Source organism: Asterias rubens, chromosome 7, assembly GCF_902459465.1.
Source record: "Asterias rubens chromosome 7, eAstRub1.3, whole genome shotgun sequence".
NCBI classification, from domain to species: Eukaryota; Metazoa; Echinodermata; class Asteroidea; order Forcipulatida; family Asteriidae; genus Asterias; species Asterias rubens.
Genome location: NC_047068.1, coordinates 17,927,104 through 17,953,340, shown reverse-complemented (window position 1 = coordinate 17,953,340; position 26,237 = coordinate 17,927,104). Strand labels below are relative to the sequence as shown.

Here is a 26,237-nt window from a genome sequence, read left to right as displayed (position 1 = left end):
CTCATGCCTAATGCTCAGTGATCAGAAAAGCATCACCAATCAGATATGCCTGCTATACACACGTAAACACTCTCAATTCGGCCTATGGAATTGGGTATCAGCTGTTTGCTCTGTCCTTATCCATGGGCACCGTTATGATTGTGGTAAACCGTTAACAATATCAGATATTTAATTAACTTACCCCCTTTTACGGTAGTTCTTCATTCATGCAGTAACTGCTGATCGACTTTATTCAATATGATTACAGCACTGCCTGAATACGAAACGAAAAGTAACGGACTGAAATTGATGACGTGACTTTGTTATGTCCACTTTTCATCCTGGGATGACGGAAGTTGTTCTTCAACATTTGCCAACATGGAGAATGTTGGTCAAACAATGCATTGCCCTTTCTTGTACAGCAGTGTTTTTCTGTATAGGCTGTGGGTGCATATTCCTGTTACATGTATACCCATCCTATTATATAACAACACAAAAAGCTCCATCCTTGAGCAAACACAACCATGAATCTATTCTATCTGGTAAAGATAACGTCACACTGCTGTGTCAGGTGTAGCCTTCAGTCAAGGCGCACTGCTGCTGTTGTTGTTGTTGTTGCTGTTGTTGTTGTTGTTTTTGTTGCTGTTGTTGTTGTTGTTTTTGTTGCTGTTGTTGCTGCTGCTGTTGTTGCTGCTGCTGTTGTTGCTGTTGCTGCTGCTGTTGTTACTGTTGTTGCTGTTGTTGCTGTTGTTGCTGTTGTTATTGTTGTTGTTGCTGTTGTTGCTGTTGTTGTTGTTGCTGTTGCTGCTGCTGCTGCTGCTGCTGCTGCTGCTGCTGCTGTTGTTGTTGTTGTTGTTGTTGTTGTTGTTGTTGTTGTTGTTGTTGTTGTTGTTTGTTGTCGTTGTCATTTTCGTCGACGTAGTTGTCGTTGTCATCGTCGTCGCCGCCACCGCCGCTGCCGCCGTCGACTGCAGCCACATCAACGCAAACGTAACTGTAATTTGTGTTGTTTACCATGGAGGAATTAAATTAGAATTTATTCCTTCATGTTTCTACTAAGCGATATGCATTAATAAATTGTGTTAAATTTTTCACAGGTTTGTTATTTTATGCATAAGCTATGTTGAGATACACCAAGTGATCGGGAGCTTTGACATTACCAATAGTGTCCTGCCGGCCGTCGATTTCACCAAACCTAACTTAGGATTAATCTTTGGGACTTAGGACGAGTTCAGTTCCGTATCCAAAGACGTTAGGAAGCATTGAACCCATCCTAAGTTAAGAGATATTCGTGTCGTCTTAACTCGAGATAGGATTAATCCTTGCTTTTTGTGAAATCGGCTGCAGTGTCTTTAAGTTTTGCTTAGCACACAAACATTAATTGTCATCCACGATCGAATAGTGTGGCCAACTGAGTCTTGAGCATAACACTGATCAGATATTTTTTCCGAAAACTGTAAATCTTGGAAAGTCTCTCACGGCAAAACACCAATTAAGTTTTGGAATCATGAATATTCAATAGCTGCTGATTCAGTGAGACGCGCAGTAATTCGATACAATGTAGACCATCTATTCCATTCCGGTTACTGGTAGTCGATACTAGACTGTTAGCTGCGCTCCGTGTACATACCCACAATGCCTTTTGTGTGTTCCCGCGGTAAATGATGAGAGTGTGTGAAGGGAATGGTTAATGATTTTAATTTCAAATTCTTTGAATTTAAAATCAATAGAGCGAAGTGGATGAAGAAAGATGGCACCCCACAGGCACCCGAACAGCAGGTCCGTCCAGCGGAACCCCAAATTTGAGCAATTGCAGGCCGACCATGAGCTTTTTCTTCAAGCTTTTGAAAGTGAGTATTTTTATCTCGAGTGAAATTAAAAGAATACACACATGGTGAATGGGATGGAGTTTTACGTGCACATGTTCAATGTTGTGACCCGCTGACATTTTCAGTTACAATTGGAATGGAGATGCAAGGCTTAGTTCGTGTCTTCTTTGTGTGTGCATACGACTCTCTATTTGTGAATACTATACTATAGTTCTATTCATAATTTTGTTTGACATTTCATTTGATTGAGTTGACTGCTGTTTTGTATTAAAATTTACATTGAATTGTATTTTATTTTGTAAACAAACCGTTGTTTTAAATAATTTGTAATTGTATTCCTATCAGAACCAACACAGATTTACAGATTCCTTCGAACCAGGAACCAAATTGCAGTAAGTTTATTTGGGGTGTGTTCTTGATGATGATGGAAATATTTACACAAACAATGAATTTATTAGGCTATTAAATAATAATATAGATTTAAAGGAAAAGTTTCCGTATGGCGCCACCACTTTTTCATTCGATTTGAAATAATATAGTATCTAATTTACTTCAATGAGATATCCCTTTTTCTTTGTACAAATGAGTGAAAATGTGGTCGCGCCATACGGAAAGTTATCCGATTTAAAAAAAATTGAAATAAAAAGTATGACCTTGAATTTGAAATGGGATAACTTTCCACACCTCGCCTCCACTTTTTCACTAATTTTTACAAAAGGGGATATCTCGTTGAGATAAATTAGATACTATATTATTTCATATCGAATGAAAAAGTGGTGGCGCCATACGGAAACTTTTCCCTGAAATGTTGTCTAACATTAGCTCTTCATTCAACTTAGTAAAAAAAATGTAAATGTGACCGATGATCTATTGTTGGTAGTATTAGTATTACTATTACCATAGACGCTGACCCACATTCTAACTTGCATTTACAAATATTATATTTTCCGATAGTATAAATTTGATGTTTGTAAAATTTGATGATTGGTAAAAATAAAAAATAAATCTAGGCCTAGAGGCTATATAAGTATAACATAAAGACTTTATGAGGCCCTGCTGAGTTAAAATGAGGCGTTCTAGTACCGGTAGTAGTAGGCCTATGCCAAACTTTTTTTTTTCAACTTTTTTTTTATATTTTTATATTTTTGTTATACTTCTATTTAAGAAAATAAACAAAGCTTGTCTTGATGTTCATAACAGCAACATTCATCCAAGTGGTTCATCGCAACAACCTGCAAATTAATTGTTTGTACAATTTACTAACCCTAAGGGGATTATTTGTTATCACTGAACTGTAACATGTTTCTTATAAATGCTTGAAGTTTGTATACAGATTTTACAAATTATAGTTAACAACATTGTAGTATTTGAAAGTTGTATAGCCAGATTAACTTTTGTAAGTTATTTTCTTTGTTTACAGCCTATTTTCCTACATAGAACATTGAGTTATATGCCACAGCGGTGCCAAAGGACTAATAATAACAGGTCAGTCAACTTTCAGAAATTTATGACCCAAAGGAAAGATATAAGTAGGCTTGGTAATCTCTCTTAAAATTAATGGCAATCGCAACTTAATTGGTGGCTTTCGGAAGTAGAAAGCATTTTGAAAATCATCTCACTTTGAAGTAATATAGAGATTGTATGTACAGGAAAATCAATTTGAGTCTGAGAACCGTTACTAGCAGTAACATCTCTCAAGTTGTGTATTCCAATTACGGACTTTTTGTGAATAATTATGGAATTTGTTTTCTCTCATTGAAGGAAATCTTTTGAGACAATTGGTTTGCTGGAAAAAGTTGAGACGAAACTCAAACGAGATGCAATGACGGAAAGGTGAGTAAAGATTTACTTGTTGAAAACTCAATGGGTGTCTATTGCTATCCATACTCGCTTTAACAATTTTCTGCTAAGCAAAGAAAGCAGGATGCCAGTCACATATTGTACACGTAACATGGTATTTTGGCTGGTAACCTTATTCTGGTTAGCATAGTTGTGCTGAATGAAATTGGGTCTTTGAAATTGGGTTTTGGATACAGAGTGCAGTTGAACTAAGATCTTTGTGATGGGATGCAAAAGCAGGCTATACCGTCTCAAATAATGAGACTGATAATAAAAATAGCTTCTGACTGGCACCCCAAACAAAAATATTCACAAAATAGGGAGACTGCCAACATAATGGCTAGATACTGAATTGTTGTAATTCAGCCTTTGTGCTGCGAGGGCAGTTTTTAAGTAAACCATTTTATCTATCTATGATACACGTAGCTCAGTTTGTAGAGCACTTGCACGTTAATCCTGAGGTTGCATTTTCAACTCCCACTTAAAGTCAACCCAAGAAAAAATTGTAATTCAGTAACATGGAAGTGATTTAGTTAAAAGTTTAAAGTAACTTTTTTCCAGTCGTTATGACCTCTTGAAATATATTTCTTTAGGACGCAAGGAGAGTACATGAATTTATTTTTCAAGGAATTTCATCAAACCAGAGGTGAGTGGGAATTTTGTATTTAACCATTTTGTAATAACCTTATTGACATCTTTACAAACAAATTTTTTATAAGTGCATTTGAAAAAAGAGCTAGCTGTATTGTGAATAAAAAAACTGTAGCAGGAAACTTGTGGGTACAACTGTGTATTAAACTCTTTTGGGAGATATCTCCCAAAAGAGTTATGGGTTGGTTCTGAGAAGAACTGTGTGGTCTCGATGTTAAAAAAACACTGTAGGTCTTTAAGGGGATAAAAACTATTAAAAAAACCTTCTGAAGGAGAGCAGAGTATACTGTTTAAAACAGCGAGTCCACAAGATTCAACAGAACCATCACTCTTCCTGAAAAAGTTTAGTACAAAGGTGTGCCCGCAAGGTTCTTTCTAAACTAGCTTTGGAAAATTGCATTCAACTCAAGTAGCAAACACATTGAGATGTTGTGTCACCTGTCAAAGCAACAGAAAGCATTAGTGGCATCCTATACACAGCCTGATGTTGTGCAAAGATAAATTCATGTGCAAATGACTTTTTAGAAAGTGTACTAAAGGTTCCGTTTCTCAGTCGTTGATTAATCTTTTTTTCTTTTTCTCTAGAGTTGACCAGTGAGAGCACAGTTACTGTCGAGGCTGTGCTTTTAAAAGTTTGTCACAAGAGGAGAAAGGTATGTATAAATTTCTTTGTCATTAATAAATTTTGGGTAAAGAAGATTGTTAGACTGAGGTTTTGATATGGACTTAACTTTAATTGATTGGTGTGTTATAAGGTAGAATTGTGTACTGCTGGTTTGTGTATTTCCAGGATTGTTCCTTTTTTGTTAAGAATTTTGTAATGAGTCTTCCTTTGTGAGCTTATGTCCAAGCCTCTGTTAGGAAACTGTAAATCCAATACCGTAACACCAAAGTACGGGGGCTTTTACTTCTAGACCAACTACTCATTTTTCAGATTTTTTTATATTTGTTTTACAATCACTTCTCTTGTATTGGAACAATTTATTATGATAAACTTTTAGTCAATGTCATTGTTATTTGCTTTTGTAGGTAATATGTGATGTTTAAATATCTAAACAAATTATCGTGTTAGGATGTGGATTGTAACATTTTCATTTTAGACCACGGATGCCTCGTAGTTTGACTCAATAGGAGTATGAAATTCTTCTGATAGCTAATTAATTTTTTTTCTTTTTCTGTCACTTTTTTAAAGGATATATCATCACCAATTAAACAAATGTTTCTCGGTAAACAAAAAGTGCCAGTGAACAGTGACTCCATGACAACCAGTGACGATCAACTACGTCACATCTCAGTACCCAGCAGTACTTTCAGCCAATCCAATGGCCAGACGGCCAAATCCTTCATATTGCTACTCAAGGTTCATGGGGAAAGGTCTCAGTCCAAAGACTGGTCGCCTGGAAGTGATAATCTATGCAACGGAGATGTTAGTGAAGATCAGGGTTAGTGCTTGAACTGTGATTCTCTTGGAAACCTTAAATGTGAAGTTTTCTAAAACTACGTATTCAACTGAACCTTTGGACTCTTCCTTTGATGCTATGTAAAGGGATGAAATTGCAATTAGGGTTTTGATAAAGATTGGCTGGCACAATCCAACGCAGATGTCTGATGGATAAACTGAAGAAACTTGGAGGATTAAATCTTACAATTTTCCTCTGTCGGTCTCCAGTGGCCAGCTGCCAAAACACTTTTTTGGGTGTGGTCATTGACCTCTGGACAACCCTTCCTCAATACACTGTGATTGGTTGCAAAGCCTACTACCAACCACCCACTCATCACACACCACCAGGCAACCACCCACTCCTAGACTCGCCCTAGTCCAAGCTGGACATAGGTAAACTAGAAGTTGAAAAATGTTGTGTACTATGTGATCGTGCGTTGTGTATTGTTTGATTGCAATGAGGTCAGCGTTTCGTAGCACCTTCGTGAATTTGATTACCTTTATCCGAACCTTAAAAATGTAAACGTGTAACCGGGTGATCTGTTGATTGACCGTTAAATCTTCAAAGGCTTAAGCTTACTGCAATTCATATTGCAGGATTTTTCACTCTCTTATAAAGAAGGTAACTTTTAGAGTAATAATAAATGCTAATTTACAAAAGTTCTCTTCTTGTAACTTGATTCAGAGGAGCAGCCATCCAAGCGTCGCAGACTCAGTAGAAACTCTTCACCTAGTCAAAATGATTCCTTCACCTACTCATCAGAACTTGTGGTACTGGACAAGGACAATTGTCAACTCACCAACGGCGATTACGAAGTTGCTTTGCAAGAGGTCAGGCCAAAGGTCATGAACGGCAAGCATGCATCGTGGGAAATGCTGATGGATGGCAAGGTAGGAGTGAATTGTCTACTGGGTGTTGCTTTAAAAATCTCAGAGTTTTATCTGAATTTAGACTATTTAATCAGCCTTGTAACGACAAATTATGGTGGTTTTTTTTTGGTTTTTTTCACAAACAAAAACCAAGTCATACTCTTCCATCTTTTTCTCTACCACTGAGGATACTTTTCCCAGAAGCTTCTTGGAGTCTATCAATTCTCCAGGGGTTATCAAAAGGTGGAATGTTATCTTTTCCACATATCTCCTAAGATCTGGAGGGATGGTTACTGCTTCGGTAAACAAAAAAAACTTGCAAACATGTAAGTTTTTTAGTAGGAAAGACCACACAATCCACACAATGCCCCAGGTTCTTAGCGTTAGAAGCCGAGGAAAGATACCATTACGCTGTCAACCCTAGTGTAAGCTTGGGCGGTTCCAGAAATTTGGGGCTCGGTTCCGGTTCCGAAAAAAAGCTCGGTTCTGAGACATACCCGGTTCCAATTCAATATAAAACATAAGCCCCCCGTCCCGAGCTCACACACACACAATTGAGCCGATCTATTTTAACTCAAAATAACCAAGTTAATCAGACATCGTTCCCGAGCTCACACACACACAATTGGAGCCGATCTATTTTTAACGAAAATACCAGAATACCCACCCCAAGTCAATCAGACATCGTGCCACCGAGCACCTATTCTCCCTGCATTTAACCAAGTCTTTGATTTAGCCGGCAGTACGTCCGTTGTGTAGCAGTACGTCCGTAGTGCAGTACGTCCGTAGTGCAGTACGTCCGTAGTGCAGTACGTCCGTAGTGCAGTACGTCCGTAGTGCATGCAGTGTGTCGTCTCTGTACATACCAGTGTACATGCCTGTACATGCCTGTACATGCATACAGTACTGTGTGTTTTGTGCATGGATGGGGCAAGCTTTTATGAATATGGATATATCGGCAGCCAATCACAACGTGCTGTCTATTTGGACTTTGGACTCTGTACATGTACATGTATATGCATGAGATATACATGTATAGATGCCTATGCATTGGAGGGGGCTGTGCACTGTGTATGCAGCCACATGTGATAGTTGATACTCATGTCGGCTTGAAGCCTTTGCACACTGTATCTGCGGTCACCGCTTTCAACATCAAGCCTCAATTTCTAGAGCCGGTTCGTCGCAGGATCGGCTTCACAGAGCCTTTTATAGTTGGGACTCGGTCTTTTAAAATCGGAACCGACAAAAGCGGGTACCCGGTTCCACAGAAGAGTGGAACTGCCGGTCCGGTTTTCAATTTGGAACCGGGTAGAACCGGGTAACCGAAGGAACTGCCCAAGCTTACCCTAGTGCCCCTAAGATTTTCTAGAAATCCAAATCCAGTATCGGGCCTGGAATTACACAGAAGCCACAGACGCCATGGCCTCTGTTGCCCCTGGTCTTGGTATTGGTGCCCCTTCAAAAGTTTTCAACCGAGTTTATAATTTTCCAATGGAGGTGCTCTTTGCAAAATGAAAGTGGCCTTGCCCTTTGAAATTCCAGGCCTGAAATATCCATAAATATTTGGGATCTGGATTTCAAGAGATATGTTTTTTATCAGAGATATGTTTTTATCTTGCTGTCTTCAGCCTGTGGCACCGTTCGAGTCCTTCAAAGACCAACCAACTTTAAAGTTCCATCTCAAGTGGAGCGAGACAGCTCTACGGTCTTCCAATCATCTCCAACCGACGATGTCATCGAGTAGCAATCACAGGACGTTGTTCACAAGCTCAGGGACCCTCCTTAATAATTCAAACAGCCAGTCACCTGAGCAGAGCGGTAGCAGCAATGGTGTATCAATATTAGAAGGTGAGGGAAAATTGTTTCATGATTTTCCTGTCAGTGAGATAGACGGATCTGTTAAGACCCACCCACTATAGCAACTCCATGGCAAGGTGTTCACATATGGGCTTTTACATCTCTACCTCGCAATAATCAAGTTGCACAATGCACAATGCTGCTATCCTATAATTTTAGCAACTTGTTTAATTTTGTTTTACAATGGGATGTATTAATGTGCTTTTAGAATATACAGTTGCTGCAATAGGATTTTTAAAATGGACTCTGTTTCGCGCTTATAGACGGACTCCAAATTTTCACGACTTCAGCAAAATGTTATCAATAATCAACAATCCTTATAAATCTTCGTCCAAAACAAATGGGGTGAGGTACATTAAACGACCTGCACCCAAAGTTTCAATTATTGAAGTGTTGAAGATAAGTCCCCGCTGCAAAGGTGAACTGCTATGTAGCAGTGACGCAACAATTTGCAAAAGTCACTTTTCTCACTCCCTCTGTAAAAGAATAAACCTATGCCTTTTACTCGCCTCAACTCCACAAGATATTCATTACTTTAAAACCTTGCTTCTTTCTCTTTTCAGACACCAACGGCGTTCCAAGCTCCGAAGAAAACATTCCGCACAAGTCGTCCGTTCGTATCAACGCCTCCAAGAGGGATCCCACTCCTGCCACCGCTATCCCCCCACCGCATGTCTTCTACCAGTTCCTGTATAACAACAACACCAGGCAGCAGACGGAGGCCAGGGACAACATGCTCTGCCCGTGGTGCTCCGTCAACTGCCTGGAGCTGTACAGCCTTCTCAAGCATCTCACCACGTGCCACAGTAGATTTAACTTCACCTATGTGGTAAGCTGAAATGTTTTATACAATCAATTCATTTATCCTTGGCTCGATTTCATAGTGCTGCTTAAGCAGAGAATAGTGCTTAACAATTTTTATGCTAAGCAGAAAGGAGCAGGATACTAGTCGCAAATTGTACATGTGATATGATATTTTGGCTGGTAACCTTGTTCTGGTAAGCACAGTTTTGCTTAAGCAGCTCTATGAAATTAGGCCCAGATGTTCTGTACAGTACACTTATTTAATTTTTCCCAGTTTCATACAGCTTTTAAGTATAAAAAGTAGCTAAGCCCAACAAAATTTTAATTACCAGAATCAGGTTACCAGCCAAACTGCCATGTCACATGTGCAATTTGTTTCTGGTATCCTGCAAATTTCTGCTTAGCAGAATATTGTTAATCAATATTTTGTTTAAGCAGCGCTATGGAAGTGGGCCCAGAGATCTGTAGTGACCGTGCACTTCCCAAAATGTAGTTGGTACCCTCTGGCAAAGTTTTGTGCTACCCATTCTTCATGATTGTTTATTTCTCCAGCCTTTGGCAAAGTTTTGTGCTACCCATTCTTCATGATTGTTTATTTCTCCAGCCTTGTCCAAATGGAGCCAGAATAGATGTGACAATAAACGAACACTACGATGGTTCCTATGCCGGCAATCCTCAGAACCTTACATCACACACTGGCTATGCATTCCACAGGAACGGGCCGTGTAGACGCAGCCCAGTCACACAGATACTGGTCATTAAGTAAGTCTGCTTTCCAATCAATCAAAACCACTCCTACCCCATTGATGTCTGTTGCCAAATGCACTAGAAAGGGCTCAACTTATGGATAAATGTTGTACACTGTAATTAACTGGAATTAAACTGAGTCTAAGATCTCCTCTCAAAAGAAAAAATGCAAAAGTTTGATGTGATGCAATGCTGCCATTTATGCTTCATTTTTGAAAGGGTAAGGGCACCAAGTTTGTGCACAGAGTTGTGCACTAAGAAGACACACATCCACATATTGTCATGCCATAGGTTATGCCAGATGGGTGTGTGGGTATTATTTGGACACCCTGTTTTAAACTTAGACACCCTGTTTCATCTGTCATTTACACATAATATTGCATTGAATTGAACTTAATGTGAACAATTTGGACGCACAGTTTTTTGTTTTTTTTAGTTTGCAGCAAATTTTTGTCACCTTATACAAAATCCTGGCTCAACCATGTAAAAGTGTTCCCTGATTTTGAATGAGTAAATCGGTGTCAGGCAATACTGTGATTTGCAATTGACATATTTGATTGTAAGGGTGTATTTTGGATGATCGTTTAGTACAGCATGTCTGTGATGCGTTTGATTTCAGACATACCAAACGACCTCTCGGCACCTTGACTGAATTCCAGGAGGGGGAGAATAAAGACTACCTCAGTGTCAGACCTCAAATCTCAGGACATAACAGGTAAAAGGACAAGTAATACTTACTATTAGCTGGGCTCAATTTCATATAGCTAAGCACAACAAAAATTATGCTCACCAGAATAAAGTAACAAGCCAATATGCAATTGGGAGTGTACAATCTTGGACTGTTAAAAGTAGTATTGAGGGTCAATATAACTCCAAATAATAAAATATCTATATCAACATGTTGCGCTTTATTATTGTTATTATTTACATTACAGAGTTTACCTGAGCCGAAAATGAGTCAAGTTATTAAAACAAACTGTATTCATGTAAAAAAAAGCAAATCATTCATCCAATCTATCAATCAATCAGCTGTTTTATATTTTAATTTTTATGACCCAAAGGAGGTCAAATAGGAGACTTTCCAACGCTAGGTGGCAGCAGACATACCGGGTAAATTTCCATTGTTTACGTAGTTCTGAACATGCGCATAATTCTGAGAACAATGGATTTACCCGGTAAGTCTGCTGCCCTCTATCGTCCCAGAAAGTCTCCCATTGCAGAGTCATTTCAATAGTTAAACATAGATATAACTGTATTTATATACAATTTTCGGAAATAAATAAAATAAAAGAAACAAGTAATGTTCAATCAACCAATTAGCTTATCAAACGTACTTACAAAACAGGGTACAATTTAAAATATTTAGACTGAAGTTACACACTAAATGCCAATACTGAGCAGCAAATTGTGTTTTTTTTTGTGTTGCAACTGATACACTTTGTGCAACATTTTTATCAGATTTACCAGGAAAAATTATTTGCTGCAAAATATGTTATCAATTACTAAAAGATGCTAGGACGAACCACAGTATTCTCACAGACTTGATAATCTCAATACATAACGTCCGAATTTCATAGAGCTGCTTAAGCACAAAAGCTAATAAGCTAAATGAAATTATGCCAAGTAAAAAACCATGTCACAAGTACAATTTGTGACTGGTATTCTGTTCGAAACATCGAGACCAAACCGGCTCTTTTCAGAGCCAACACTCCTTCAAAAGAGTTTTTACCCATGGTGGTACCTGCAAGTTTACTATTAATATTTATATTTATAGTTGATCTTCTGCTCATTATTGTTCAGTGGGATTTTTAAGCAGTATGTTCTGCTTAAGGGGCTCTTTGAAATTGGGCCATGATCTTAAACGTATTCACCTTTTAGCTTAATGACAATGTATTGTGTGCTTTATAGAATGTACTACCACACCCATTCACTGCAACCAATCAGACCTCAAGAAATGGAAGTGGACAGTGAAGATGAGATCGACCCTTTGTGGCTTCAACAGAGAACGAGAATGGTCAGTTTTAATCACAATTCTTGTGTCTTCGTCTTCTTCTTGTAGCCCCTTACCAAGAGTGGCTTTTAGCCTTGTTTCAGTGAACTCGCTGAACCCCCAAAAAAGATAAAAATGAAAAATCACAGTATCAGGAAGTGGGTAAAACCAGAGTGCATGTGGCCGGCAGCTGCAAATTGCAGGAACTCTCCTTCCTCAATAGTGGGTGGGACTTGTACGCTTGCGATGACCACAAGTGGAAGAAAAACCAGACCTGATACTTCACATAGGCAATTGCCTTGGTTGCCCCTGGTCATTGCCTTGGTGCCCCTTGAAATAATCGCTTGGTGAATGGAAACTTGTTTCTGGTCGAGGGACCAAAAATACATGAGGTGTCCATAATGTCCCGACATGGCTGCAGTGTTATCTGAAGACTAAAAAAGTCTCCTTAATTCACTAAAAAAACTGAATAGTTCATGCGCTGGTGTAATACTCAATTCACAATTATCTTTTTCCAGAAGACGATCAGAGCATACTGATCGAAACATTTTTTTCAGAACCACCCCAACTCATTAGAGATAGTCATTACATGGTGTTACCGCAAACCTTTCCATATCACAATTATCTGTTGCCATTATTTAGTCTGTTGCATTGTCTGTTTTGGTTGCAGATGATTGATGAGTTTACTGATGTCAATGAAGGGGAGAAGGAACTCATGAAGCTTTGGAATCTACATTGTATGCAACATAAGTAAGTAACCAACCTTTGTCCATTCATGAATTAACATTGTATCCATCATCAGTAGGTTATGACCTACATCGTAAACTCTTGACCTTTAACCTTCAACCTTTGGGGAAGAAGCACTGCTCGGCTTCTTGACAGTAAAGCTAGTTGCAAGGGGCCAATGTCATCATAGAGCTGCTTAAGCACAAAAACTAGCTTAGCACAGAAATATATTGCTTAGCAGAAATAGTTAACCAGCCATAATACCATACAGTTTAAAATGCTGCAACTGGCAGGCCTCAACCTTTAGCTTCAGAGGGGCAAGGCCACTTGGCCTCAAAAGCTCTCAAAAAGAAAGGGGCACCAAGGCCAACTGAAAGGGCACCAAGGCCATTTTCAAACCTTTATTTGTTGATGATTATGTCAAAATACTTTCCACTGATTTCAAGATGGTGGTCAACTTTCCAACCCATATTTATTTCATTGTCGCTGAAATTGAATAAAAGTTTAAAAATATTTGTTTCTGAATTATTTACAGTTTTTTTGCAGCGCTCGAATTGCAAATGATTACCCCAGTAATTAATTAACTTACCCCCTAACCCTTATTCATCGACTTAATTAAACTCCCTTCTGGTCATCTGGAAACAAATTGTTGCTCCAGAACAAAGAATTGTTGAAAAAATCATACAGAAAAAATATTAAGAAAAATAATTCCCTGCGTGCTAATCTGAAGAAAAAAGATCAATAAGTCTCTGGCTCACCACTACCCCAACTCTGCGAGACCAACGAGCCCAACCCACCCCACGCCGACAACCCCCATCATACACCAACAACCCGGAGGCTCAGCTAAATCCGATGATTTGGAAAAATATTTATTTCTTTTTTTTTCCCTTCTTTTTTTATATAAATATGATTAAGAAAATTAAAAACGAACCCCCAACCCCTTAGCACAAAATAATTGGCCTAGCATTTAGCTAAACTTGTAATGTGTATTTTGCATGCTGGCGTTTATGCCATGCTAGACTGCGCTAAATAATTACTAAAAGTAAACAAACGCACCTAATTATAAAATGCTTCTAAAGTTGGCACTTTGCTACCACTCTAGCCCTTTCGCCTTCATGCTTATTTTTGCATCTTTTGTGGGGATGGCATGCTGATTAATCAATAATGAACTTGATGGAGTATGATGATTGCCAAATTAGGGCTCTGCCGTTTGACGTTTTACAATTCCACGCTTGTGTGTACACAAACATGTGTTTGGCAATGAAAAACAAAGTTGCAAGGCAGGCAGATCACTGGTAGTGGTGGGTCACAAACATTAATCCAGTACAAGCCTTGGACACCATCGAAATAGCCAGGGGAAAAACAAAGACTGTATCCAGCCCCCGGCCGCGCGCCTCCCCCACCCATCCGCTACAAATACAGATCTCAATGGACAAAATCAGTGCGAAAATGCGTAATTTAATGTAGGGACTTGTAGCGAGTTTATACATTGGAGTAGTCTGGTGCTGCATTTTTATTAGTAAACAGCTCAACTACGTTTGATATGGTTACCATGCCACATTCTCGACACATTTTTTATTGCACAGAAGCAGCATTGTGAAAAACTAGTGTGCGAGATCGTACGTTCCGAATTTTACCTCCATATAAATTAAATGGGTCACAATGTTAACATTAAATAACTTTTTCGAATAAATAATGTTATGGAATCAATGGAAAAGGGCACGACGGCCAAGTGGCCGTAAGGTACGTGATTTTTTAAAGGGCTTCATGGCAATTGGCTGGAGCATCGCGGCAATGGCCGCTGGTTGCCGCTGTAGAGGTCGAGGCCTGAACTGGTACTCCACTTAATTCTTGCTTAGCACAGATATTTATAAAGATATCCCACAATATGAGAAGCGTAACTGACATGTGCAGTAACATCTGTCCGATTGTGTATTGCTATTGCGAATTATTCTTCCAGGGTGGACATAACCGCTCCGGATTTTCAGCGATATCTCGAAAATGAAATGAAATTTTCACTGCTAGATGTATTGTATACATCTACATGCATGAAGGATTAAAACAGTCAAATCGAAGGTATACTTTGCTTTTAATGACTGAGTAAATGTGCCAGACATTATTAAAATATAACAAATGGCATTTTGGTGATGTACAAAGTACAGTTATGAAACTCTTTTGTTTTCTTCCTCTGCATTTCAGTCCTCAAAATAACAGTGTTATCACCCAAACAAATTCTGTGTGTTGACAAAGCATTGTAGCTTTTGCAATAAATTTTCCACATCATTAAGAATTTTCACCCAATGAGTAATAAATGTTTCAAAATATGATACACTTTACAGGTAAATAATTTAAAGTTATAGTAAAAATAATACAATCGCAATCGCAGTACAACAAACTAATTCAAACATTTCAAGCAGAGTAGAATGAAGAGTAATATATGTTAAACTTTAAAATAACTAGAGCCTTCTATATGAGCCATTAGACGCAACTTGCTCCAAAACAGCTATCAACACAACTTTATACTATACTGTGTTTATAGTGTGGTTGACTTGTTAATCACACGATTTCGCGGTCAAACTTGTTTGATCGCATTAACAGAATTTCCACGATCCCTCATAGCTTGCAGTAGATACACCTACATATACTTGAGTGGGTACCCTACCATGGTAGGCTTCGGCATTCCATTCCAAGATGGCCTTGGTAACTCCGCCCTTGCCAATCCTCACTTTACCATTATCATACTCGATCCAGAAGGAGCGATATTCGTAGGGATCGAGGATTCCGGCCTCGTCGTAGACCTCTAAACGGGTGTAGCAGGTATAAGGATGGCACGCTCTTATGAATGTTTCATCGCCCAACCCACAACCAATACCTAGGATGAAAAGTGAACATAGCTCTTACAACTTACAATTAAACACCATACAATATCAATTTAGGCCTGATACTTTACAGGGCTCGAATTTGGGGAAAAAATCCACAAGACCGCAGGGCTTGTTCCTCAGAATTTTTAATGGACCGGAAGATTTTTTACAAGACCAAAATGTTATTAGGAAAAAAAAAAGTTAACACGATAGAACAGCAGGCCTTTTTCATCCCTTAGGAGGCCTTTGTTTTGCTGTGAAACCCAATCAATAAAGTTCCATATACCTACTTCACGTCATTCTCGCCACCTCAAACAAAAATTTCCCGATTTGACAGGCAAATCACCAACAAAACACTGCAACGTGCAGCATTCATAAAAAGATCATCATAAAAAAAGATTGACCAAAATTTGACAGCAGTAGTCAGAAGCTCATCACTGTTGGTAGCCATACTAAGCAAGACGTTTGGCAACAAGACCTTACTTTTAATCCATGCAACACAGGGATGTGTGGTATTGAAACCAGACCTTCTTAATGCAAATTCAACTCCTTTGTAAGGTAACAGACTTTACACATGGTCAGTGGTAAACAAACATCGCTGTACTAAGGTGTGCCGCCACGCCGGGTACCAACACATCACTGTCTCGTCCCCCGCTCGCTCACTCCCCGGGTGCATAAACATAAATAGTTTGAGACTAGATGTACAAGGTGTGGGCATGAGTAAACTGAATAGAAAACTTGTATGCAGCCTGATGCACGTGAAAAAAGGACGGATTGACGTTCCGCAAGCGTGCTCAGAACACTGATTTGACGACAAGTAAAACAAAAACTTTTATTCTAAATGAGATTGAAATACATTTTTTAATGAAAGATAATATATTTCATATAATTATTTGTAATAGTAACTATATTAGTATGCATACAAAAAACCACAAGACCGCTGGACTTGTTTGGCATAAAGTTTACTGGACCGAAGCTAAAATCACTGGCCTCGGGCCTGCGGTCCAGCGTGAAATTCGAACCCTGCTTTACAGGGGGCAACAAAGGCAATTGCCTCCATGCCCTCTTGTCATTGCCTTAGTGCCCTTGAAATGTAGAAATTTACCATTTCTCCGTAGGGTGCCCTTTACCAAGGAGAAAATGCCTTTGTGCCCTTTCAAATACAGGCCTGTAAAGAAAATTTGCAATTTTAGATCGACTTTTTTGGTTTGAGTAAATAACTTTGGTTAAATCCACTCATTCCTAGATTTTAGTCCAGCATTCTGCTAATTGGAGCATATTTATCGATACATTGACCATCAGTTCTTATCAGAACCAACACTACTCAAAGAGAGATGACATACATGTAGTGCTACCGCAAACCTCTCTCAGTTAAAGGAACATTACAGAATTGGTACAAAAAACAATTGTCTAAGGTCACAAATTTTCATAAAACAACACGGTCTAATAATGATTATATTTGTAGAAAACATCACTTGAAATATTTCTGTCTGAAACGTCAGATGAGAAATAAATAAAACTAACTTCCTGTTGGGAGTTTATCGTTCAGTGAGAGTTTTATTCAATGTTATTTATTTTAATTGATGTAATGAAAAATATGTAATCGACTTTGCACTATTTTCCTGTGACCCATATGGCTGATCGCTCTTAAACTTCTACAGGTTTGTCTTTTGGTGGATTACCTAAAGTGCTTACACTGCCAGCAGCTGTTTTGTTAGCAAAACCAACTATATGATGTTCCTTAAATTTTTCGACCTTGTATCTAATGCCTTGTGAGTTTTTAATTGCAAGTTTTATCATTTATTTACAATTTACATGTAAGATGTACAATGGGAGTCTGGATTAATTTATTTATACTGAATTTGGTGTGTCATCGTGGTGGATGTAAATAAATAAATGTATCCACTTTGATCGCTTTATCTGTTGGCGACATCTGAGAGCATTCAGCCACACTCAACACAAGTCCTTTTATTTTCAGTCCTATAGCCCAACTTTTGCGTGGCCGGCATCCCCCAACCTGTGCCGCGTATCGGGATAGGGACTTGATGATCCTGCAGTTTCCTGATATTTATTCACTTAAATGCATATTGTAAACATTACATTTCCCAGACTCTGGAAAGTACCAAGTACACAGTGTAATATACACATCTATGTAAGGCAAAACTAATTAAGTGTAACTTGGGGCGGGAGTTGAGGTCAAAAAGTACTAAGATTCATCTAAAAGGCAAAGTATACCTTATCCGTTCCAAGTTCTTAATCCTATACAAACGTAGTTGTATACAATAGAATTAACCTGTGAAAATTCAAAAGGTGGTTGCGTTTGGAGATATCGCCAAAACTTTGGAGCGAATATGTCTACACAGACTGAAGAATATTACATTGAGGAATACACAATCTCAGAAGCTTTACCTCAATAATTTCTTAGATTCAAATTTAAAGGGGTTACAGTGATATCTTTTTCCATTAAATCGTACATTGAAGTGAAATGATTCTCAAAATGCATTTTACTATCTAAAGCTGCTTAATTAAATATGGGATTAATTGGTCATCAAAGTTGCTAAAGAACAATGAAAGAAAAAACATCCTTGTTGCACAATTGCGTATCCTTTCAGATGCCTAATAAAAGGCTTTCAGGCCTGAAATATTTTAGTGAGAAAGTACCTCTTTTTCAAAACTACATTACTCCAGAGGGAGAAGTTTCTCACAATGTTTTATACTTTCAGTCAGCAGCTCTCCTTTGCTTTTAAGTTGTACCAATTCAGTGTTTATATTTTGAGTAATTACCAAACGTGTCCAGGGTCTTTAAATCAGTCTTGGCTCTTTTTTAAATCGATCCTGGCCGAACTCCCCTAAAACAAGGGCACCAGGTCAGCCTATTGCATCCTTCGATTAATACCTTAAGACAAGGGACTAGTTTAAAATCTTCAAATACTGCTGTACCTTCCAACTGCTGCATAATTAACCAATTAATTATCCTCTCTGATTAACTCGCCCTTTGCTTGAACCATGACAGAGTACTTTAGTTTGAGATATTTTATTCAAAGAATCGTTGACCTTATCGGTAGTAGCCTTGTTTGAACTGAATAATTTATTGCCCATATTTCACAGAAATATTACTCGGGTGGGACTTGAACCCAATCTAGAGCAGTGTCTTACCAACTAAACCACTGAGGTTGCTTAGTAGCAACTCGGTAGAGACTGCGAACCTATATTTTAGCAGCGGGTACCACCACAAAATGTTTACAGTTTTCAATCGAACGGTTCAAAAAAACCAAAGGAACATACTTTGCCTTTAAGATGAATCTTAGTGCTTTGTGAAATCAGCCAGGGTTCATGCTGGCTGCAAACGATTTCACGAAACGCTTGAGTTAGGATGAGTAACTCGTCTTAACTTAGGATAGGTTCAATGCGTCCTAACATCTATGTACAGAACTTAACTCATCTTAAGTTCTAAGATTAATCCGAAGTTAGGAAGAGATTGGTGAAATCAACGGCTGGACTCGCACCCAAAGTCTGATTTGATCAGTGTTATAGCTCGACCAATTTAAGTGGTGGTCTCTAAAAACAAAATTTGTCATGTGAAGATATGGGACCATCATTGCTGAAGTGCAGCACAGTGTGTTTTGCTAACAAACTAAGTTTGTTAGTTCTGGGCATGCCTGCCTTCACTGCCCACTGTGGCTACAACACTGATTTTGATGATTAAAAGTTAGTACTTACAAATTGCTGTGAAGATTGAGGCATCAGTCCTGTTTCCAGAAAGTGCAATTTTAGCATTTTGACTCGCCTTCACACTGAAATTCACTGTGAATGGCATTCTGAAGGCATCCTTGAGGACTTTGTAGCGAATCGGGTCTGAAGGTGCTGTATCAAAACTGCAGACTAACAAAAAAGAAAGATAGTGTCAGACTTTTTCTGTGGTCAGTGTCGTTAAAAACAGGGTCTTTTAAATATAATTTGGACTCTTGATGGCTGATGTAAACATGCAGCTGGGGCTGAAGGGTTTCGCCTTTGAATGAATGCTTTACTGTTAACATCACACCGGAAGAATCCTACTTATTAAGTCAAAAAGTAATAAAACCCTTTTGGATTTCAGCATTGCATGGTTCTCCAGAAAGTTCTCCAAAGAACATCTAATATACCCAAGCAAGTAGAAACACACATGGTGTTGCGGCAAACCAAATGTATATTAAAGACAGTGGACACTATTGGTAATTATCAAAGACCAGTCTTCTCACTTGGTGTTTCACATCATATGCATAAAATAACAAACCTGTGAAAATTTGAGCTCAATCGGTTGTCGAAGTTGTGAAATAATAATGAAAGAAAAAATACCCTTGAGTTGTGTGCTTTCATATGCTTGATTTTGAGACCTCAAGTTCTAAACTTGAGGTCCTGAAATCAACTACTCCACTTCAAAGGGAGCAGTTTCTCACAATTTTTTAAACTACCAACCTCTCTCTATTACTCGATACCAAGTAAGGTTTTATGCTAATAATTATTTTGAGTAATTACCAATAGTGTCCACTGCCTTTAATCAAAGCCTACCGATAACAAGTATCTGTAATTTGTTTTTAAGAGTAACACACAAAAGCGCTGAGCAATGTAAACTGTACGCATGAAGAGACCAGCGTAAAAGAGAATCTCTGATGAGGGATGCAAACTAGGCCCAATTTCATAGACCTGCAAAGCACAAAAGTAGCTAAGCATAACAAAATTATGCTTACCAGAGGAAGGTTCCCAGCCAAACTATGTTGCATTCACGATTTGTGACTGGTATTCTGCTCATTTCCGCTTAGCAGACAGTTGTTGGATAATATTTCCTGCTTAATAAGCTCTATGAAATTGGGGTCAGGGGTCCATAGAGGTGAAATGCGGGATTACCAACATGGCAATTAAATTAGATTTTCAAGTTTTAAGAGTTATAATATAAATACATGTAAGCCGAAGTGAATTTCACTGTATTTATGTGTGACAATAAACAGTTGAATTGAATTCTAATAGCAGTAAAATCCTGGTTAGATCAAGATGCTTTGCAACAATTTTAATCAAGGCACCAACTTTCTCAAAGAGCATATAACGTCAATCAATTTAATGCTAAAGAGGTAAACCAACATAATACCGTATCAGCCCTATTAGGTTCCCATTTAAACACCCGGGTGAAGAGAAGCAATTTATGGTTTAGTGTGATGCATAAGACACAAGTTATGACTGGGATTCAATCCTAAACCATGACTTGAGACGAGCTGCTTGAGCATCTTAACTTTAATAAGGCCATGAGTCCCGCTTAAGACTCGTCTAAAAATAATATGTTTACTTATAAAAATGTTGAAATGTAAACTAACAAACTTACTTTTTATTGTTGGTCTGCAATTTGTTTTGAAGGCTGTGATGAGTTTGTCTCTAAGCACAGTTGGTTGACCATGTCTATCACTTGCAGTGAATGCACTACACATGTTCGCAACAACTGGCACACACAACAACCCCATTACTAAACTAACAGGTGCAACAAGCGCTAAAATAAGTCCCTGCGGAGTATACATGATCACAGCTTTACCGAATATGCCAAAAGGCATCGCAACAAAGCTATATATATGATCAGAGTACTAAATTATGCATTCTGATTATGCTTGCCCTATACACAATAGCACTTAACAATGCTTGCAAGAGCCAAAGGTAACCTCATTGGTTTATTAATGGTGCTTGTGTTAAGAGAAAGGCTCCTTTAAAGACACTTTACAGAATTTGTTTTTACTTAAAACAAAACAGTTGCTGGCAGTGTAAGCGCCTTATGTAATCACTTTACATAAACTGACAGTTTGAGATCGATCAGCCATCTGGGTCGCAAAAAAATACTGAAAATCGAAAACACATTTTGCATGAATGAATAAAAAAGCGCCCACTCAGCGATAAAATCCAAACAGGAAATAGGTTTTATATATTTCTCAACAAATATGACATTTCAGACAAATATTTCAAGGGATGTTTTCTACTATTCATCATCATCATCAGACCGTGTATTAGTTTCATGTAAATCTGTGATCTTAGACAATTTTTATTCTTACCAATTCTGTAATGTTCCTTTAAGAGAATGCTCCTTTAACTATTCTGGTAATAGCGAAGGGTACACCTCATTGGTTTGTTAATAGTACTTGTGTTAGGATAATGGCTCATTTAACTTTTTTTTTCCAAAACTGCAAACCAAGCACTTTCAATCTTGGCTGTGCTCCGTGGTCATAAGGGGTTGATGTGGCTGGCAGCCAAAGGCGCCCTTGCATGCCTGCTTCTCAAATGCAATTCAGCTCTAAGCTGCGAGTAAGGATGGTTAGCCCCCAAATTATTATTATTATCATGATATACTTCAAAGTGTAAGGATTCTCAAAATGATTACCAAATACATACCTTGTCTTTATAGGCAATGTAGAACCGTTCGGTTGTTTTGATCCTATTTAAATGTAGCATATGTACCCAACGAAACGAACGTCTAAAAATGTCCATGCAGGACAAATAATTCCATAGGAATACACAATCTGAGCATGGTAACCCTTCTCAGATTCAAATTTTGGTGGAAAAAACAGCGATTAAAAGAGTGTAATCACCTACTGACAGGCCTTGAAGTTCACTCTTGTAGGGGCACAGCAATGTACCGTTCCGGCTTTCCACTAAGCTCCGCCCACAGCGCACGTGAGCAAGACACGTGTACGAGCACTCCCAATGACATTCTGCACGATTCTGCCGCGCGTTCCAAATATACGCGCACGCATGACCGAGTTTTTCCGATCACAATCATTGCTGTGATTGGTTAAATGGGTGAACGCGCACAGTTTGATTGACAGGCCGGATCGGTCCATTTTCCCCAGCTAAAAGGCACTTCCATGGGGAAAATGTAACTTGGTATTGGAACCTTGCAGAGGGCACGGGCACCACGGCAATTGCTGTTGCTTGGTGCTGTGGGTTATGCTTTGGCCTGTACTGGTACACAAGTTATAAATCTGGTTTGTTTGGATAGCAACTCGTTGAATGAGAGAAATTTTAATGATTACAAAAGGTTTGTTATCTCCTCTTCTTGTAGCTTTATAGCGGACAGTCACATCCCACTTGCCTGCCAACTGTTCATCGAGGAACGCGGCCGACAGCTGTTAGAGCTCAACCTCTACCGCAACTTCATGCTTCACGTGATCAACATGTACGACTTCAGTCTCATCTCTCCGTCTGTCGTTGTTCGAACGCTGCTGCAGCTGGATCGCCTTAACGACTCCATGGCCCGGGAAGGAGCCAAGGAGGTGATGAAGGAAGAGAAAGTTGACATGGTTGGAGGAGTAGGAACATCGGAGGAGGATGCGGAGGTTGCTGGATTGGTCCAAGACACCACAGAGGGGGTAGGAGAGAGCTGAAGTTGCCGATCAAAGGTTTAGAGACAGCAATTTGCTTATATTGTAAGATTAAGGCATCCCTACTTATTAGGACTTATGCAATGTTCTATGATGTTGGAGGAAACTGAAGCTCATATTGAGATCGTAGATCCCATGACTAAAGAGACGGCTGTTGTAAGATAAAGTACCAATTGAACCATCCCTAATTGGGACTTGAGCTATGCTCTTGAGGACAGCTTGAATGCGGTATGCAGAGTATTATTACATGTTTATGTAATATTTCTCAACAACATCAGAGGGACGCATCGGAAACTGTAATATATATTTTCCAGAGACATCCTGAGCAGTGCTCCTGAACAATTTTACGGGAGCATTGATTTATGTTTTTCATGCCAATGTGTCATCAGCAACGTAAAGAAAAATAACTTTTCGTTAATATTATTATGAACCCAGATTGTTTGTTTTATACCTATTCAATGATGAGTTGATGGCAGTCTGCAATCAGGCAGACATATGAGGTGTTATCAACACTGTGATTGGGCAGCATTCATAAGTGCTAATTGGTTGGTCGACTAATCAGCAGCTGGTTGTGACAGTTGTTAACCAATCAGAAGCGTCATTTCAGCACTGTCCATCTCAGAAGATTGCAACATTTTTTTCTCAAACATACAATTCAGACAGATTTCGGGTCATATGGAGACCTATTGACCCCTTGCACGCGCGGCACGCTCGGCGACTGACGCCACGCTCACCATGTTGGTGGTCAATAGGTTTACGTGTTAACGCCGCATCACCTAAAATGTGAATTTTTCTGAATAACACACATTGACATTGACCACTAAAATGGCGCATCCAAGATTATTCTGATGATGACGTCAGGTGAATTGGGTCAATATAAGCTGTTTAAGTGAATGACGGACATGCATTTATTGAACACGTAATGGTGCAGGATTTGTGCTTATATGTGTAAATCTCTTTTTGACTGACGCCGGACTGCTTTATTCTTATGTTAATGCTACTTGAGAGCTAACAGTCACTCGCCATGCATAGCAAATGGTTGGTTAACCAGTTACTAACATGCAAAATGAACTTTCAGACTGGAGGAAAGACTAGTCCAGGAGACTAGGCTGTTACGGCAGACATTTGATGTGACTTGACAATGAGACTTCTTGGCATCTTGCAGGCAATGCAGAGTCGACGCATATTTCTTCATGTACTTCTAAGCAGACAGGTTGTTGTTGTTGTTGTTTTTTGTTTGTTTCGGGGTGGGGGAGATTTTATGGATACTGGGTGCTTTAATCATTGTTGTAGTGTTGACTTCAAACATGCTTTTTACAGTAGGGTTAGCCCATTAGAGCTTACACTTCATGCTGTGCCTTCTGGTTTTGCCTGCTGTCGGAAATCAGAAAATAAATGCTGGGTTGTAGTTTGCTTTTGTATGCAAGCAAGGTTTTAAAATCCTATTTTGATGGAGAATTTTGTGTTATCATTTCTGGGAGGGGCTGGCAAATATATGTTTGAATACATCATATCTTGCTGCTTAGCTGACTGGACCAGTTGCCTGGACCAGTCGGTATTCATCAACAGGAAAACAAAAAAACAAGTGCCTTAAAGTTTTCTTCATCAGATGTTAAAGTGGGTTGTGATGACAATATTGGGTTAATGTGTTTATTTGTGTTGGTTTATTCATTGCGCAGTGTTGCGCCTGTCTTGTGTAGTGTTACTTCTTCCTCAGTATGCTGCCAGAATTGTCTTGAGACATTGCACAAGAAAAAGAAGAAAACAAAGACGAGACTGGAAAGAACAGAATAGTTATACCCCTCTTTTTAAATATTGTGAATTATTGTTTATATGTGTACAGGGAACAAGACAGGGAGAAGTTATAAAATGTTAACAGTAACTTTGGCACTACTAGTGTTTCCAAATACCCCAATTACTTCTGATTCCTCCACAATCCATTGTTTCCATTTACTTGAAGTTGGTGGATTTGGTACTGGTCTTTGACAATTACCAAAGGTGTCAAGTGTCTCTACTAGCTTAATGAAATTGGGCCCAGGGTGCAAAGGAAGTTGATGCGTTTGAAAGGAACATGGCGTCATTATCAGTCACTGCAAAATTGTACTTGAAACTTTGTGTAAAACCTTGGAGTATTAACTGATGAAAGGAACTGTTTAAGAATTGTGCTTGAAGTAAAATGTATAAAATTATTCCTTTACTGTTCAATGGGGTAGAACTCTCTTTTGAAAACCATGAGAAATTGTAAATATGTTTACCATTCTAATTAACTCACCGTTTATAATTGAGGAATTTGACCCTATTTAAATTAAAACACTTTGTTTCCAGGGATTCAATGCACATAAGTTAGCATTGTTCTTTAAAAGAATTAAAGAAATAACCTTGTTTTCTCAAAGTTGAAGCCCTGGTGCAAAGTTTACAACCCCTCCTTTACCCAAACCCCACCCCAGTTTCATAGAAACGTTTAAGAACAAAAAGTAGCTAAGAACAACAAAATTATGCGTACCAGATTTAGGTTACCAGCCAAACACTGTTTTTTTATACACTGCATTTTCTCATCGTTTTGCTTGCAAATGACTAACAGTTTTCTATCTATATCAAGCACGATTCCAATGAAAGCAATTCCGTGGGAAATGTTTCTTTAAATCTTGGACAAAAAGAGAGCTTAAAGGCTGCAAAACAGTATCTGTTTTTCTATGAAGTGTATGAGCTCCTGTTTCTGTGGCTAACGCGTGTGCAAAATATGCTCGTTGCGGATACGTGTCACGTGAACACAAAAAGTGTCTATGTATCAGTATCTGTATGTGTATTCGTAGACTTGCAAAACCTCTCTAATAATATCTCACATGTACACTTTTAGACTGGTATCCTGCCTTTTTTTGCTTAGCAGAAATTATTTAAGCAATATTTTGTGCTAAAGCAGCTCTATGAAATTGGGTCCTGGTATGCAGTCTTATGCAATGCCACTCGTATTTGTATATTTATATCATTGCTGTACTTCTACTTGTAATATTTTGTACTTCTCCAATGGCATTGCTTGTATGAATTAAATGTCAAACAATTTTTTTTTCATTTTCTGATTTTGTGAACCATTTCTGATTTTGTTAAACAGGACTGAAAATTTGTATTTTCTTGTATCTAGGTAGAGACAAAATGATGAACAATAATAAATTCTGTTTGCAATAAAATTGTATTTATTTGTGTCTCATGTTTACAACCATAACAATCAAATACAAATGTAAGTTTGCAATTCAT

At 38.6% G+C, this 26,237-nt stretch overlaps 1 protein-coding gene across 3 annotated transcripts; it reads left to right on the top strand.

The window, feature by feature from the left end:
• On the top strand, nt 1–26,170 carry LOC117292495 (polycomb protein suz12-A-like). 3 transcript variants are annotated; one of them, XM_033774560.1, is made up of 16 exons: nt 1–143; nt 1,710–1,829; nt 2,154–2,200; nt 3,229–3,293; nt 3,570–3,641; nt 4,241–4,293; nt 4,884–4,951; nt 5,491–5,740; nt 6,425–6,630; nt 8,238–8,457; nt 9,030–9,295; nt 9,875–10,032; nt 10,637–10,732; nt 11,926–12,031; nt 12,678–12,757; nt 22,667–26,170. In XM_033774560.1, exons 2-16 carry the CDS (start codon nt 1,730–1,732, stop codon nt 22,986–22,988), a joined length of 2,109 nt encoding a protein of 702 aa, XP_033630451.1. In that variant the 5' UTR covers nt 1–143; nt 1,710–1,729; the 3' UTR covers nt 22,989–26,170. The 3 variants fall into 3 exon arrangements, with proteins under 3 accessions (XP_033630451.1, XP_033630452.1, XP_033630448.1); XM_033774561.1 differs by lacking the exon at nt 2,154–2,200; XM_033774557.1 differs by lacking the exon at nt 1–143 and having other exon boundaries at nt 1,638–1,829.
• The last annotated feature ends 67 nt before the right edge of the window (nt 26,171–26,237 follow it).